Below are 14,992 nucleotides of genomic sequence, written 5' to 3'. Positions count from 1 at the left end.
TTAGGGGCATTTGCCGGGGCTAGCAGCTAGGCTGGGGGCCAGTAGGGAGGCGGGTCTATGTAGGGTAGAAGGGTAGGGTTTTTCTAACTTTCGGGTTTAGTTTTCCTTAATTTAACACACATACTAGTTAATCTGCTCATTGGGTGAAAAATTATGATTATATTATTATAGGTATGGGATCAGTTGTTCCGAAATCCTTTGTCCAGAAAGCGGAAAGGCCGTCTCCCATAGACTCTATTTAATCCAAATAATCCAGATTTTTCTCTGCTATAATAAAACAGTATCTTGTACTTGATCAAAACTAAGATAAAATGAATCCTTATTGGAGGCAAAACCAGCCTATTTGGTTTATTTAATGTTTATATGATTTTCTAGTAGACTTAAGGTATGAAGATCCAAATTACGGAAAGATCAGTTATCCGGGAAAACCCCAGGTCCTGAGCATTCTGAATAACAGGTCCTATACCTGTACTATCATTTTTATACTTAGGTTTAGGGATCCACTATTTTGGATTCGGCAGAACCCCCGAATCCTTCACGAAAGATTTGGCCAAATACCAATCCGAATCCTAATTTGCATATGCAAATTAGGGGTGGGAAGGGCAAAACTTTTTTACTTTCTTTTGTGACAAAAAGTCACGCAATTTCCCTCCCTGAGCCTAATTTGCATATGCAAATTCGGATTCAGTTAGGCCGGGCAGAAGGATTCGTCCGAATCAGAATCCTGCTGAAAAAGCCCGAATCCCGAACTGAATCCTGGATTCTGTTCATCACTACTTAGGTTCAATGGAATGAAGTGCTAAAATCACTGAAAGTAGTTACTTTAGGTCCCTTATGGACCAATAATTAGACATTTAACCAGTTGATGTGCAGGTATCATCCCAGACTGACTCCCATTTCTCTTCTTTTCGTCCCTCCAGGGCAATCGTGGCTCTCGTGTACAACGTATTGAAGGCCTTCATGGAGATGAACAGCACATTATTCGATGAGCTGACAGCCACTTACAAGTCAGATCGCCAGCGGTAACTCTTAATAGTTTGTTTTGTTTTCGGGCAGCAGTTTGGAAAGCTTCTAACTGGCTTCCTTGGCTGTGACGTCGTCCCTTGCTGCTTCGACCTCTACTGCACTTTTATTGTATTGTTATATTATGCATAGACATTGCTCTGCTTTCATTTAGCAAACAGGAACAATTATTGTTTAATCTGAATTAAAGCAGGGGGATACATTAGATAGCTTTATGCTTAAAGGGATACTGTCATGGGGAAAAAATGCATAAGTTAATAGGGCTGCTCCAGCAGAATTCTACACTGAAATCAGTTTCTCAAAAGAGCAAACCGAAGTATGTAAGAACTTATAACATCTTCAACAATACAACAACTCAAAAATAAATTAAATTCGATCCTTATTGATGAGAAATAAACAAGTATTTTACAAGACACACAAATACAACTTCAAAAAACCTGGCACCCATGGATACAATATACCACCCCATCTGGCACAGCCATGCAATCCTCTCCAGCTGAATAGTTCGACTAAAATGGGTGCTACAAAAACACAGGCATGAGAAGGTGACAAGACATAAATGTTCAATGAGAAGGAAAAGAAAGGTTATAGGGCAAAAGAGAAGGCAAACTAAGAATCAACAAATACATAGACAAACGTCATACCTACCATATATAGTAGAGCCAGGGGTAGAGTTCAAGGAGGCACTATTTTGTTTAATTTTGTTTGGTTTTGGCATGCATAGATCCATAACTGGTAGAATTGAGGAACATGCATTAACATAACATTCTGTTATGTACAAATGACCTTAAATAAAAAAAACAACTATAAAAAAGAGCAAACAGATTTTTTGATATCTAATCTTGGAATCTGACATGGGGCTAGACATATTGTCAGTTTCCCAGCTGCCCAAAGTTATGTGACTTGTGCTCTTATAAACTTCACTCTTTACTGCTGTACTGCAAGTTGGAGTGTTACCACCCCCTCCCTTTCCCCCAGCAGTTGTAACAACAGAACAATAGGAAGGTAACCAGATAGCAGCTCCCTAACACAAGATAACGGCTCCCTGTAGATCTAAGAACAGCACTCAATAGTAAAATCCAGGTCCCACTGAGACACATTCAGTTAGATTGAGTAGGAGAAACAACAGCCTGTCAGAAAGCAATTCCATCCTAAAGTGCTGGCTTTTTCTGAAATGACCTGAGATGCACCTATACACCAATATTGTAACTAAATAAAATACACTTGCTGGTTCAGGAATGAAATTTTATATTGTATTGAGTGAATTATTATTGGCAGTGTAATTTAGAAATGAAAGCAACATCATAAAAAATCATGACAGAATCCCTTTAAGTATAGGATCAGAACATATGTCTCCTGTCTTTGTCAGGATAAGTTGCCCTTTTTATGATTGCCTCTTCCACGGGCCACAAAGTGTCTGAAAATCCATTGAATGCAGAAGAATGGGGAAAGCCACATTGGGCAATCAGGCCTAATCACTGGTTAAATGTGGACTTTGTAACAAAATTTGCCTCCCAGTACATATCAAAATGGCTATGAAGATTTTCATTCATCCAGGTCATGGTATATCTAATATAAGTAATTCAAAAAACAACTGGACTTGCTGAGTAATCATTGAAGATGTTTCACTACTCATCCGAGCAGCTTCTTCAGTTCAACTGACTGGTGTGGGAAGTTCTCGTCATATAAACTCTTCCACTAATCCAATCACAATGGCACATTGTAACTCTGAATTTGATTCTGTGTAGTTACTGTGATGGGATTATCCAATTTTTCCCCTTGATAAAGCTAATCAGCGAAACGCGCGTTGGTGAATCTATAGCATATCTTTGTTTTATACCTAATTTATCCTTTTAAGATTAATCCGTTATGGTCTAATTGCAGATGGGGGGGTTCTAGTGACCGGTTTGCTCTTCTCAATCCTTTTTCTTCTCGAAATACTTCTTTCCTTTATAAGGGACAGAGGACTTGTGTTTTTTCATTATAGTTCAGCCTCTCTTCAGAATAGGGCAAGTTAAATTACGAGACCACAGTCCCGGTTACCCTGCCTACTCCAACCTTTGTGATGTCCCAGGTCTTGAAAATAAGTAGGCAGCTAGTTTTTGGGACAACTCCACCATCTGACATTTCCTATTTCTCTGAATCCTTATCTATGAACTTGAGCATAATGTCATATAATTAATCCTATTTATTGGTCTTATCCTAATAATTTATAGCCTTTTAAATCAAATCAACTGATCATTGCATCACTCATTAATTCGCTAATTATTTAATGTTTATTGCACTGCACTTTTATCTATTCTATCCTTATTAATTCATGAATTGTGGATGAATTCATTACTATTTCTAAAGATAATGAATTGATTTGAAATTAAAGTAGCACTTTATTAATATAGAACACTTGAGTGTTTAATCAGCTATTAATATTTATCAATTGGAGTATAAGCACTGCACTTTACTTTTAATTATCAGGGAATTAGAATTCGAGGCTGTATTCATTTGACATAGAGACTAATTGATTATATTTTTGGCTACAAGCGGGCTACTTTTATCTCTTAACAAATCAGGATTATCCAATGTGTCATGCAACTCCTAGAAACGGGTGTTACTTGTGAGAGTTGCATGGTTGTGTGAACTGTTCTGAAACTTCGGGGTACAGACCAGCATTGTATGTAGCAGACAGGTGGTGTCGAAGGCCCCCGCCTCTGTTTAGGGATGGTTTCTCCACCTTGAGAATCGCCTCTTTCAAACCAACGGTCTTCTTGATCCAAGATGTTGACATTACTATCTTCAAAGGCATAGGAGGGCGAACTCTACAGGGCAAGACTTGTCTGTCATTCTACACAAGGGACACTCCTTTGAAGATTGCAATGTCCAAATCTTGGATAAAGAAGACGCTGGTTTGAACGAGGCGTGAAAGAGGTGATTCATGTCAAGGTGGAGAAACCATCCCTGAACAGAGGCGGGGACCTTCAACACCACCTGTCTGCTACATACAATGCTGTTCTAACATCTGTACCCCGGCGGATTCAGAACACTTCACACATCCATTCATGCAACTCTCACAAGTAACACCTGTTTCTAGGAGTTCCATGACACATTGGATAATCCTATCACAGTAACTACACAGAATCAACACCTCTGTGAATTTCAGATGTCACCTCTTTGAAGAGTTACAATGTGCCATTGTGATTGGATTAGTGGAAGAGTTTATATGTCGAGAACTTCCCACACCAGTCAGTTGAACTGAAGAAGCTGCTCGGATGAGTAGTGAAACATCTTCATTGATTACTCAGCAAGTCCAGTTGTTTTTTTGAATTACTTATATTAGATATAAGTTATAGCAAGCTTTTATTTACTGAGAATATAAATCTGGTTTCCAATTCTATCAGGTCTTTGGTATATACACAACCAAGATACACCATCTAGTGTTAAGTCTGTTATTGTTTTATATAAAGCCAGAAATTTTCCACTGATGCTCAGGCTCCTACTGAATTTGAGTTGAAATAGCGTGATTTTTATTACTACTCTGTATCATCAAAAAGTATTTTAGGCTTTTAAAGTATGATAGAAATAAATATTTGCTATATATACAGTATAGGCTTCGATTAATGTATACTGACTTGTGTAGGCTGGTTAACCACAACCTTTATCACCTCCCTGGAACTTGGGTATCAAATGGCTTTTTCCCTTTAAAAGTAAATATTAAAGAAGGATCCATTCTGTACCCACGTCCCCCGCTTTTCTATTCATATTTCTTTTACGTTGTATCTTCTAGACTGTAAACTCAAAGCATTTATAGAAAATAAGTTATTTGTTTGATGTTAACCATTTACTTTCTATTCATTAGTGAGAAGAAGAAGGAAAAGGAAAGAGAAGAACTATGGAAGAAACTTGAGGACCTGGAATTAAAGAGAGGTCTTAGGAGTGATGGAATTATCCCAACTTAACAGAGGGACCATCTTCACCCTTCCCTGTGGAGTCCCATTTATGTAGTAGAAGATGGAGCAACAGTTTCTGTATTGTGCAACTTTACAGTAGATCACATTTGTTTCATTATTACAGCGGCACTGTATATACTGTAACTGTCTAAAAAGAAAAATTATACGGACTTCAATCCAAAGTTTGGACAGTAGACAAACTCTTCAGAACTTTGCAAGCATAATACATTGTTTTAAACTTTCTTTAAACCTCTGGATTTCTTGATAAAAAAACAAAACAAATTGACAGTTTCGAATTCCCATTTTAAGGCACTTGGGTATGTATCTATGGCTTGAAGTATGTCGGCGTTTCTGATCAGGCGTTAAAATTAATGTCTCTTTCTGCTCAACAGGTTAAATATATTTGTATAGAAACAAACCCACAAACATTTAATAGCTGAGTCCTCTTCTGGAAAAAAAGAAAAAAAACATTCTCCTTGTTCTCCATGACTTTCTTTGCACATCTTCAAGAGCTGAATGTCTGCAGAACTGTTCCTGGCAATGGTTTTGTATGCTGGTGTTTGTTTTTTTGGCAATGCCAGTGTAGCTCTGGTGCTTTTTTTTTTAATTGCAGATTGGGCATGTAAGAGAAGTGTATGGATAGGTGGAGATGAATATAAGATTGCATCCCATGTACAAGTGTATCTCACTACAGACCACAAGTACCCAACCAGTATTAGTATTTGCACCATCCTTAAGACATAGGGCAGTTTTAGGAACTCCTATATTTTAGCAATTATTATCCTTTGACATTTTATTGGAACATTTTGAAATAAAGAGTTTTTAAAAAAAAAAAGAAATAAAAAAAAAAACACTAAACATTAAGAACAGGATGAGTCCTTAAGTGGATAGGATTGTATTCAGAGAAGGCAAAAGGAAACGGTTTACACTGTTTGGGGGCAATGCCTTATTTTGGAGCATAATAAGCTTGAGAACACTCGCATGTAGGGAGGTTCTGCAGTACCCGTTTAGTGGCTTCCCGTCGACTGGACTCTGCTCCAGCCCAAATCAGTAGCATTCAATAGAGTAGGGCAGGGGTCCCCAACCTTTTCCACCCGTGAGCAAAATTCAGATGTAAAAAGAGTTGGGGAGCAACACAAGCATCAAAAATGTTCCTGGGTGGTGCCAAATAAGGGTTGTGATTGACTATTGGTAGCCCCTATGTGGACTGGTAGCCTACAGGAGGCTCTGTTTGGCAGTACATCTGGTTTTTATGCAACCAAAACTTGCCTCCAAGCCTGGAATTAAAAAATAAGCACCTTCTTTGAGGCCACTGGGAGCAACATCCAAGGGGTTGGAGAGCAACATGTTGCTCACGAGCTACTGGTTGGGGATCACTGGAGTAGGGGATAGACTGGAGCCTTGCCAAACCACTGGTAAAGTTCGAAGAAAAAACTTTATTATATAAAGTTAACATTAAAAACATGAACAGGTATCCATCTTGAGACCTTTAATTAAACCATGACGTGTCTAGTCACTTGACGCGTTCCATTCTGAAGTGCCAGAATGAGGCATGAAACGCGTCCGGTTTCATTAACGGTCTCAAGATGGATACCTGTTCATGTTTTTAATGTTAACTTGGCAATAAAGTTTTTTCATTGAACTATACAAGTGGTTTGGCAGGGCTCCTGTCTATCTACTACTCTATTGAATGCACATAATATGCTGTCACCAAGTATTCCCACAAAAACATAGGAAGGTGCGGAGGTATAGTTTCTGAAAACCCGTAACCTTGTTTCTGTGGCTCTAGAGCTTCTCTCACCTCACAGTGCCAGCCCTCCGGGAAGGGTCCTCCATCGCACCCGTCTCCATTCTCACCTGGATGCACAGTCTTTACTACTGTATTTATCACCGAAAGTGGTTCTGCAAATGCTACTGACCGAAATCCTGGAATTCCTGTTGTCCTGAGTATTAATAATAAAGTTTAAAAATGCTTTTATATCAAAGGTGCATTGTGACCAAATTGTTTAAAACAAGAGAGAGGGATCTGCAATAATTCATCTTTCATTCTGCATTGGACAAAGGAGAAGGAAAAAAACACACACATATCATCTTGGTGGGTAAAGTGCCGTCCACATTTGTCTACAGAATATATAAATATGTATATTTTGCTGATGTTGTCATGGTATATACCTTTGGGTATGTCGCTCGAGATTTTCGTAATTTCAGGATGCTATTAGAAACTAGTCTTAATATGTCTGTACATCTATATAACTATATACAGTAGATCTATAGATATACAGTTAGGTCCATAAATATTTGACAGCTTTTTTTTCCCTAATTCTGGTTCTGTACATTACCACAATGACCTTTAAATAAAACAGTTGCAGTTGAACTGCAGACTTTCAGCTTTAATTCAGTGAGTGGAACAAAACGATTGCATAAAAATGTGAGGAATTCAAACTTTTTTTTTTTTAACACAATCCCTTCATTTAAGGCGCTAAAAAATTAATCGGACAAATAAAAAAACTGAAAATATAATGTTAATTTCTAATACTTGGTTGAAAAGCCTTTGCTGGCAATGACAGCCTGAAGTCTTGAACTCATGGACATCACCAGATTCTGGGTTTCCTCCTGTTTAATGCTCTGCCAGGCCTTTACTGCAGCCGCTTTCATTTGCTGTTTGTTTGTGGCCTTTCTGCCCCAAGTTTTGTCTTCAACAAGTGAAATGCAGCTCAATTGGGTTCAGATCAGCTGACTGACTTGGCCATTCAACAATATTCCACTTCTTTGCTTTAATAAACAACTTTGTTGCTTTGGGTCATTATGAAACACCTCCCAATCAATGTGACTGCATTTAGCTGGATTTGAGCAGACAGTGTCTCTGAAGAGCTCACAATTCATTCTTGTGCTTCTGTCCTGTGTCACATGATAAACACTAGTGTCCCAGTGTCACTGGCAGCCATGCACGCCCAAGCCATCACACTGCCCCCCAAATGTTTTATACATCACATGCTATGCTTTGGATCATGAGCTGTTCCACTCCTTCTCCATACTTTTTTCTTGCCATCATTCTGGTAGAGGTTGATCTTGGTTTCATCTGTCCAAAGAATGTTTTTCCAGAACTGTGCTGGCTTTTTTTAGATGTTTTTTTTAGCAAAGTCCAATCTAGTCTTTCTATTCTTGATGCTTATGAGTGGCGTGTACCTTGCAGTGCACCCTCTGTATTTACTTTCATGCAGTCTTCTCTTTATGGTAGACTTGGATATGGAGACTCTACCTCCTGGAGACTGTTGTTCACTTGTTTGGCTGTTGTGAAGGGGTTTCTCTTCACTGGAAATGATTCTGAGATCATCCACCACTGTTGTCTTCCGTGGACATCCAGGTCTTTTTGCGTTGCTGAGTTCACCAGTGATTTCTCTTTCTCAGGATGTACCAAACTGTAGATTCTGCCTCTTCTAATATTGTAGCAATTTCTCTGTGTTTTTTTTTTTGGTTTTTGCAGCTTAAGGATGGCTTGTTTCACCTGCATGGAGAGCTCCTTTGACCACATGTTGTCTGTTCCACATACAAGCACCCCCCCCCCCCCCCTCAAATCAACTCCAGGGCTTTTATCTGCTTCATTGATAATGACATAACGAAGGAATTGCCCCCACCTGCCCATGAAATAGCCTTTGAGTCAATTGTCCAATTGCTCTTGAGCCCCTGAAATGAAGCGATTGTGTTAAAAAAAGGCTTTAGTTCCTCACATTTTTATGCAATGTTTTTGTTCAACCCACTGAATTAAAGCTGAAAGTCTGCAGTTCAACTGCATCTGAGTTGTTTCATTTAGAATTCATTGTGGTCATGTACAGAACCCAAATTAGAAAAAAGTGATCTCTATCCATACATTTATGGACCTAACTGTAAATACAGGCATATCAGTGATATTGATAATCCTTCAGACCAACACATTTTACGTCTAATTGGACTGTCATAATCCAAGACATTTTAATAGGCCTCTTGTATTTGTGAATGGTTTTCCTTTATATGTTTAGAAGCATTCGACTGATTCCGCCCTTTACATTATTCCACATTATAAATACCTAGATCTCTTTCTTTAGTGTTCCAGGATTATCCGCTCGCCCTCTTTGTTCTATTTTACTTTTAGAAATGCAAATTGTAAGATATACTATGTACATAGCTCTGTTTATTCTGGAAACAGCAGCTGTAAGCAGAAAATCTAAGCATACACCTAATGTATGGACTAATATAAAGATGCTTTTATAAGTAAAGTATAGATCTTTCTGCAGCCATATTGGCCTTGGTTTAAAGTGAATGAACTATAGTTTGTTTTGTAGGATATCTGTCATGAAGAAAGGATTTTGTGCATGCGACATCAATGCTTGCAACTGTGCAGCTCTTATCAACTGCCACTTTTAGCTTGGTGACAGTAGGAGTCAACAAGAGCTGCAGAGGTGACTGTTTTAAACCCTTTTGATAGGCTACTGACATATGGAACATTTTACCACCTATAATAATCATACTTGGTGGGTGGGCAGCAAACACCTGGAAATGTTTTGTCACCTACAATTTCTGTATCCCACCCTGTACAGTTGTGTTATCACTCAACAAATGCTCACTGCTGTATTTTCCATCAATAATGCAACTGCTCTGGCGAAATACAGCAATAATCATGCTATTAGATTGGTATTTGCAGGTGCTTTGTTGCATGTCCACATAGGGGATCCAATACCCCATTTGTCATAACCCGTAGAGCAATAAATTTTAGATTCCATAAAAATTAGAAGCCAATTAGCGAAAAGGTTTGTTTCTGCAGAGGCTCTATGACTTGTTCGGCTCTCTTAATTACAGAATTCTCCCCAAATGAAGTACGATGGTAGGGAATTCTTAAATGAGTGCTTAGGAATTGTTGTTACCCATTTGTAAAATTACTAAAAACAACCTCAGATGCTCTTCCTACACAGATCTCCTGAAGCAGACTTTTAGGAATGTATTGCAGTGGCGTAAAGGTGGCCATAGACTTGACAATTAAAAAAAAAAAATAGACATTGCAAGATATATCGTCCCGTAAATGTCAGATATTGTCCCATCGCAAAAATTAGCTGCGTGATATTTTAATAAAAAAAAATGTACATTCAAAACGTGTTGTGCCTAAAAATACAAATGTGATGTTTTCTTTTGAGATTTTCAGCTGTTTTATGGGTGAATTGTTGGTCAATATAGTTATCACAAAGCCCCATGGAATTAACAGAGAAGTGAAAGATGTGCAGGACGTTAGTCTTGAGACTGTACAAAACCCGATGTCTTCTGTCTACTGAAGGCTCCTTAACTGGACTAAAGATGAACATTACTGAAAACTATAACTAGATGCTTTTTCATAGTTGTGGATTTCAAAGAAACATTGCAATATGCACATCACTTTATTACACAGGGCGGTTTATGAAATAACATGCATCCAAAGCGACTCCCAATGTAAAGAACTTTATATGCAAATACAAGTCCATATTTTTGCAAACAATCGTTTTTTTTATTATTTTATTTTTGCACACTTTATCTAGGCAAAGTCATACGTCCGCACAGTTACAGAGGAAGCGCAGTGCCTTCATATAATGTGTATAGAAGAATAAAGATATATTAGAGCAATAACAGATCCGGATAGCTTTTTTACATGAGGGATAGGGTATCTAATGCATGTAGCCTAACATTTAGTTCCTGGGATAAAAAAAACAAATACAGTAGAACCCCCATTTTACGTTTTTCAGGAGACCAGAAAAAAATGGTGTAAAATCCAGGAAAATGTCAAATCAGAGAAATGTATTATGCATTAGAGTACTGCGCGGGTCCATTTTTTGGGACCCATACCCGCAACCTGCATTCTTACCCGCATGGACCCGACCCGCAAGTACCTTATCCCAGACCCACTGACTATCAAGAATCAGGAAGTGCTGTCATTGTAAACCGGAAGTGACGTCATCAGAAGTAGACGTGACCAGAAAAAAGGAACAAAACGGGAAGTGCTATCGTAAACCGGAAGTGACATCATCAGAAGTAGTTGTGATCAGAAAAAAGGAGTAAATCAGGATGTGCTATCATTGTAAACCGGAAGTGACGTCATCAGAAGTAGACGTGACCAGAAAAAAGGAGTAATTATTGCTATTGAGAAGACCGGCGGCCCAACCCGTGGCGCACAAAACCTCCGACCCGTGTCTATACCTGCACCCAGAACTTCTATCCGCAACCCGCAGGGTACCCGACCCGCTGCAGGACTCTATTATGCATAATATATAGGTGGGAACACAAAACAGCACTGCATACCATTGTGGTATCAATGTTTATGGTAAAAGTTATTGGAGAGTATGTTTGACGTGATTTATTAAAGTTTTATACAATAATTAGTATGTTATAACCATATCGTAATACCCGAGTATGTGCACTCAAGATCATCCTGTGCAGTTCTCCTGTGTGTGGATCCAAAAGTCCAGACATTCCCCAATGGAAGACGAGCAAGACCGTTCCCAGAATGGGAATCTCTGGGAAAAAAAGCAGTGTTCTCTTTCATCTGCACCACACTTGAATACATCATGCTTTTTGGAGGTCATGTATTATTTGTGTATTGCCAAGAGCGACTCATGAACGACACAGATGTTTTTGTAGGCTTGCCTTCTCCAAACAAAACTGAAGCGGAAGTTTTACCCACTAAATCAGAATGGATTTTACATTTCCACCTCCCTGAGTTCATGGGAAATAAATATTACCACTATGGTGTTTTAAAAGGCCAAGCTATAGAATAGAAATTATTCATGATGTCCTCCTTGATTTAATGTGGCTTTTCTGTCTCTTTTGAACCTTGTTTCCTTCAGTCTGGGAATTCATAATTCTAACAAGCAGGCAGGATTCATTTTGTGGGCACTGTTATTAAGACAAGTCTTGTATCATCTCAGAATCTTGTTTGTGCACCAGAATGGGGGACCTGATGTCCATCCCCATGTCCTGACTACACAATTAAATGGTGAAGAGAACTGGGGGAATGTGGGGAGAGCAGTGACATGTAGGAAGTGCTGAATGGAAAGTGAAAGTAACATCATTTGCATGAATTTGCATAGACATGTGTATGTGATTGTCAAATAGTCATGGCAATTTATTTATTTATTTTATTGCAAACTCAATAAAAAGAATTTGCAAAGAAAGGAAAGTGAAAGCAATTGCTTGCCTCGCTTCTATGCCTGAAGGTGGCCATACACGGGCAAATGAAAGCTGCAGACAGGCCGAGTCAGCAGCTTATTGGCCCATTTCTGGGGTCCTCCGACAGGCTTCCCTGATCAATATCTGGCCGAAAGTCGGGCAAATGTCAATCGGGCAAGATTAAAAATCCCATCAGTTTGTGGACCGCATCTGTTCGTTGATGCAGTCCCGCAATGCGCCCGCCCGTAGTCCTGCATTATGATCCGATTGTTGGGCCCTAGGGCCCACGATCGGATCAGTCCGATATCGTCCATGTCAAGGTGGACATAGGGAGAGATCCGCTCGTTTGGCGGATCCGTGTTGCCAAACGAGCGGATCTCTCTGTGTATGGGCATAGAGGAGGGGCAGTACATATTTGATTGACAGCTGAATTTTTTAAATGAGTTAACAACAGCTATGAATACTAGAATAAAAAAAATTGGGTTTTCATGTTTGAAAATTTGAAAGGGACATTTATTACAGCATTTACAGCTTTTTATGTCTGGGTGACAGGTCCACTTTAATAAAAATGGTGTTGCATCTTCAAATAAACCTATAGTGTAAGCGGATTGGTGTGTCAAATCATGTCTAAATTTCCTACCGTGGGTGTAACTACAGAGGAAACCGACTCTGGTTGCAGGGGGGCCCTGGAGGTATAGGGGGGCCCTGGAGGCCCAAATAATGAGCAATTTCAATATCTACTGGTAGAACAGGACAACCTCTGGATATGTTTGGGGCCCTAAAATTAATTTGCTGCAGGGCCAGGTAACATCTAGTTACACCACTGTTTCCTACTATCAAAAGCAGCACAGGAGGTTGGTAGTGATGGGCTAATTTCTCCCGGAAAACTTGAAGATTTACGGCCGCATCAATTTTGGACGCAAGTCCGAAAAGTCTCTTGTGTCAATTTTGATGCTGGTGTTAAAGTCAATGGGCGCCCGAAAAGTGTTGACGCGCGGCAATTTTGACACGTTTTCAGATACACGTCCAAAATTTTTTGACAACGGCAAATTTTCGGAAATTCGCTGTGAATTTGCGCCAGCCGAATTTATTCGCCCATCACTAGAGGTGGGAAATACAGGTGACTCAAGCGGACCTGCTGAGCTAATACTGCTTAAAAAATGTTTTCCAAAGGATTCAACTCCTTGAACCCTCTGTGCCTATGTTTTCCTTTGCCTTTGGTAGAGCGCAACATATTCTATTCTAATGACTTCTAGACTGACTTTTATCAGCATCAGAATTTAATAATCAGCAAACCTGTAGCATCAGCTTATATTACAGGGGAAGCTCATTTTCTGCTGGATAATTAGTAACGAGCCCTAAGCTTAGCTTCTCAACAGCCAATCAGAGCCCACTGAGCATGTGAGTGTCACAGACACTTTCCAAGATGGTGACCCCCTGTGACAAGTTTGAAGTCCTGGATCATTGCTGCTATTGACAAGCTCAAACTTTAGCCTCGTGCAATAAGTTCACTATATAAAATATGCCATTTTTAGCCACATTCATATGTAAAGTTTATTTCTCCTTTAAAAGCTGGCTCAGACTGGCTCAACGGCAGTATAATAAACCCCACTTAAACTTTCCAGTTTCTTATTCGCATATTTCTACCCTATATCCCCTTTAAATGCTGGCCAAATCTTTTATCTTGTGTATAAAGAAAAACACATAAAATAGTAATATGAGCTGTAAGGGGTTGCATAGAATATAATGCAATCGTTAGACTTAAATAACAGAAATGTGTTAGTGAAATGACAAAAAAACAAACAAAATGTCAAATGTATTTTCCAGCGTTGTAGAGAAAGAGAAGAGTAGGTTCCACAGATGCGTCATAACATGAGATCAGGATCAGACTGGCCCTCCTAGGATATATCTGAGAACCTGACATTTACTGCCCAATCTCACAACAGTTACATAAATGTTCAAGGTGTTATATTGGCCCATGGTGGAATTATGAAGGGGCTGATGGACACAGTCCTGGACTGGGGATCACCAGAAGATCCTCCGATACTCCGGCAGACCAGTCTGGCCCCATATGAGAAAGTTTAAATGAATAAATTCCTGTGAATAGGAACAAGGGGATATGGAAAAAGTGAATAAATCCAAAAGTTTGTTCAATTACCTTTCACCTGTGTTGAGTGCTCTCTTTCCAATTAGGTCACACCAGCAGACCAAAGTTACAAATTGAACCGACGTAGAATAGGATGGAGCACACCATCCGCTGCAAAGGAATTTATTAAGCAGAGTCTGTGGATTGTGTGCTCCATCCTATTCTACATCGGTTCGATATGGAGAAACTGACCACCTGGTCCAACTTTGAGAATAAAAAGGCTCTCGGGACTGAATATACAAACATACAACAAGGTTTTGCACTAAATCACTGAGTTAGATGTGGTGCGGCTTTTGAAATTCTCACCAAACGTGGCGGCTAAAATAAGAGCACATGGAGACCACAGAATGAAACGACTGGTCAAGTAAAAATGATTGGGCTCCAAGTGGTCACTGTAGTGAACTTTGTCTCATGTCAACACAGTGGTGGACAGCAGTGGACAGTACCATTTAGTTATATATTACATGGTCTCTAGTTTTAATGCCCTGCCAGTACCAGTGGGTTGGTACCTCCCGCCCTTACTTTCAGCTCTAGATTGTATCAGTGAATAACCAAGAGCAAAGGAGACCAGGGAACCCCCCCAGTTGCGCTATGGTTTGTTCTGTAATGTTGTGTGTGCATAGAATTGCATTCAGTCTCACGGGCTTAGGGACAGACTTCATATAAATGCATTACACCGGTTATACAATCCCATTCCCCACTGATCATGAGAACATTG

At 39.4% G+C, this 14,992-nt stretch overlaps 1 protein-coding gene across 3 annotated transcripts in view; it reads left to right on the top strand.

The window, feature by feature from the left end:
- Positions 1-6,949, top strand: part of ppp2r5e.S (protein phosphatase 2 regulatory subunit B', epsilon) — a 51,576-nt gene extending 44,627 nt beyond the window's left edge. The window contains exons 13-14 of one of the 3 annotated variants that reach the window (XM_018232065.2): positions 921-1,007; positions 4,874-6,949. In XM_018232065.2, coding sequence (XP_018087554.1) covers positions 921-1,007; positions 4,874-4,973 — 187 coding nt within the window. In that variant the 3' untranslated portion in view covers positions 4,974-6,949. 3 annotated transcript variants of the gene reach the window in all.
- The last annotated feature ends 8,043 nt before the right edge of the window (positions 6,950-14,992 follow it).

This window comes from Xenopus laevis, chromosome 8S (genome assembly GCF_017654675.1).
Source record: "Xenopus laevis strain J_2021 chromosome 8S, Xenopus_laevis_v10.1, whole genome shotgun sequence".
NCBI classification, from domain to species: Eukaryota; Metazoa; Chordata; class Amphibia; order Anura; family Pipidae; genus Xenopus; species Xenopus laevis.
Note: the sequence above shows the minus strand (reverse complement) of the source record. Positions and strands in the feature narration are given on the sequence as shown.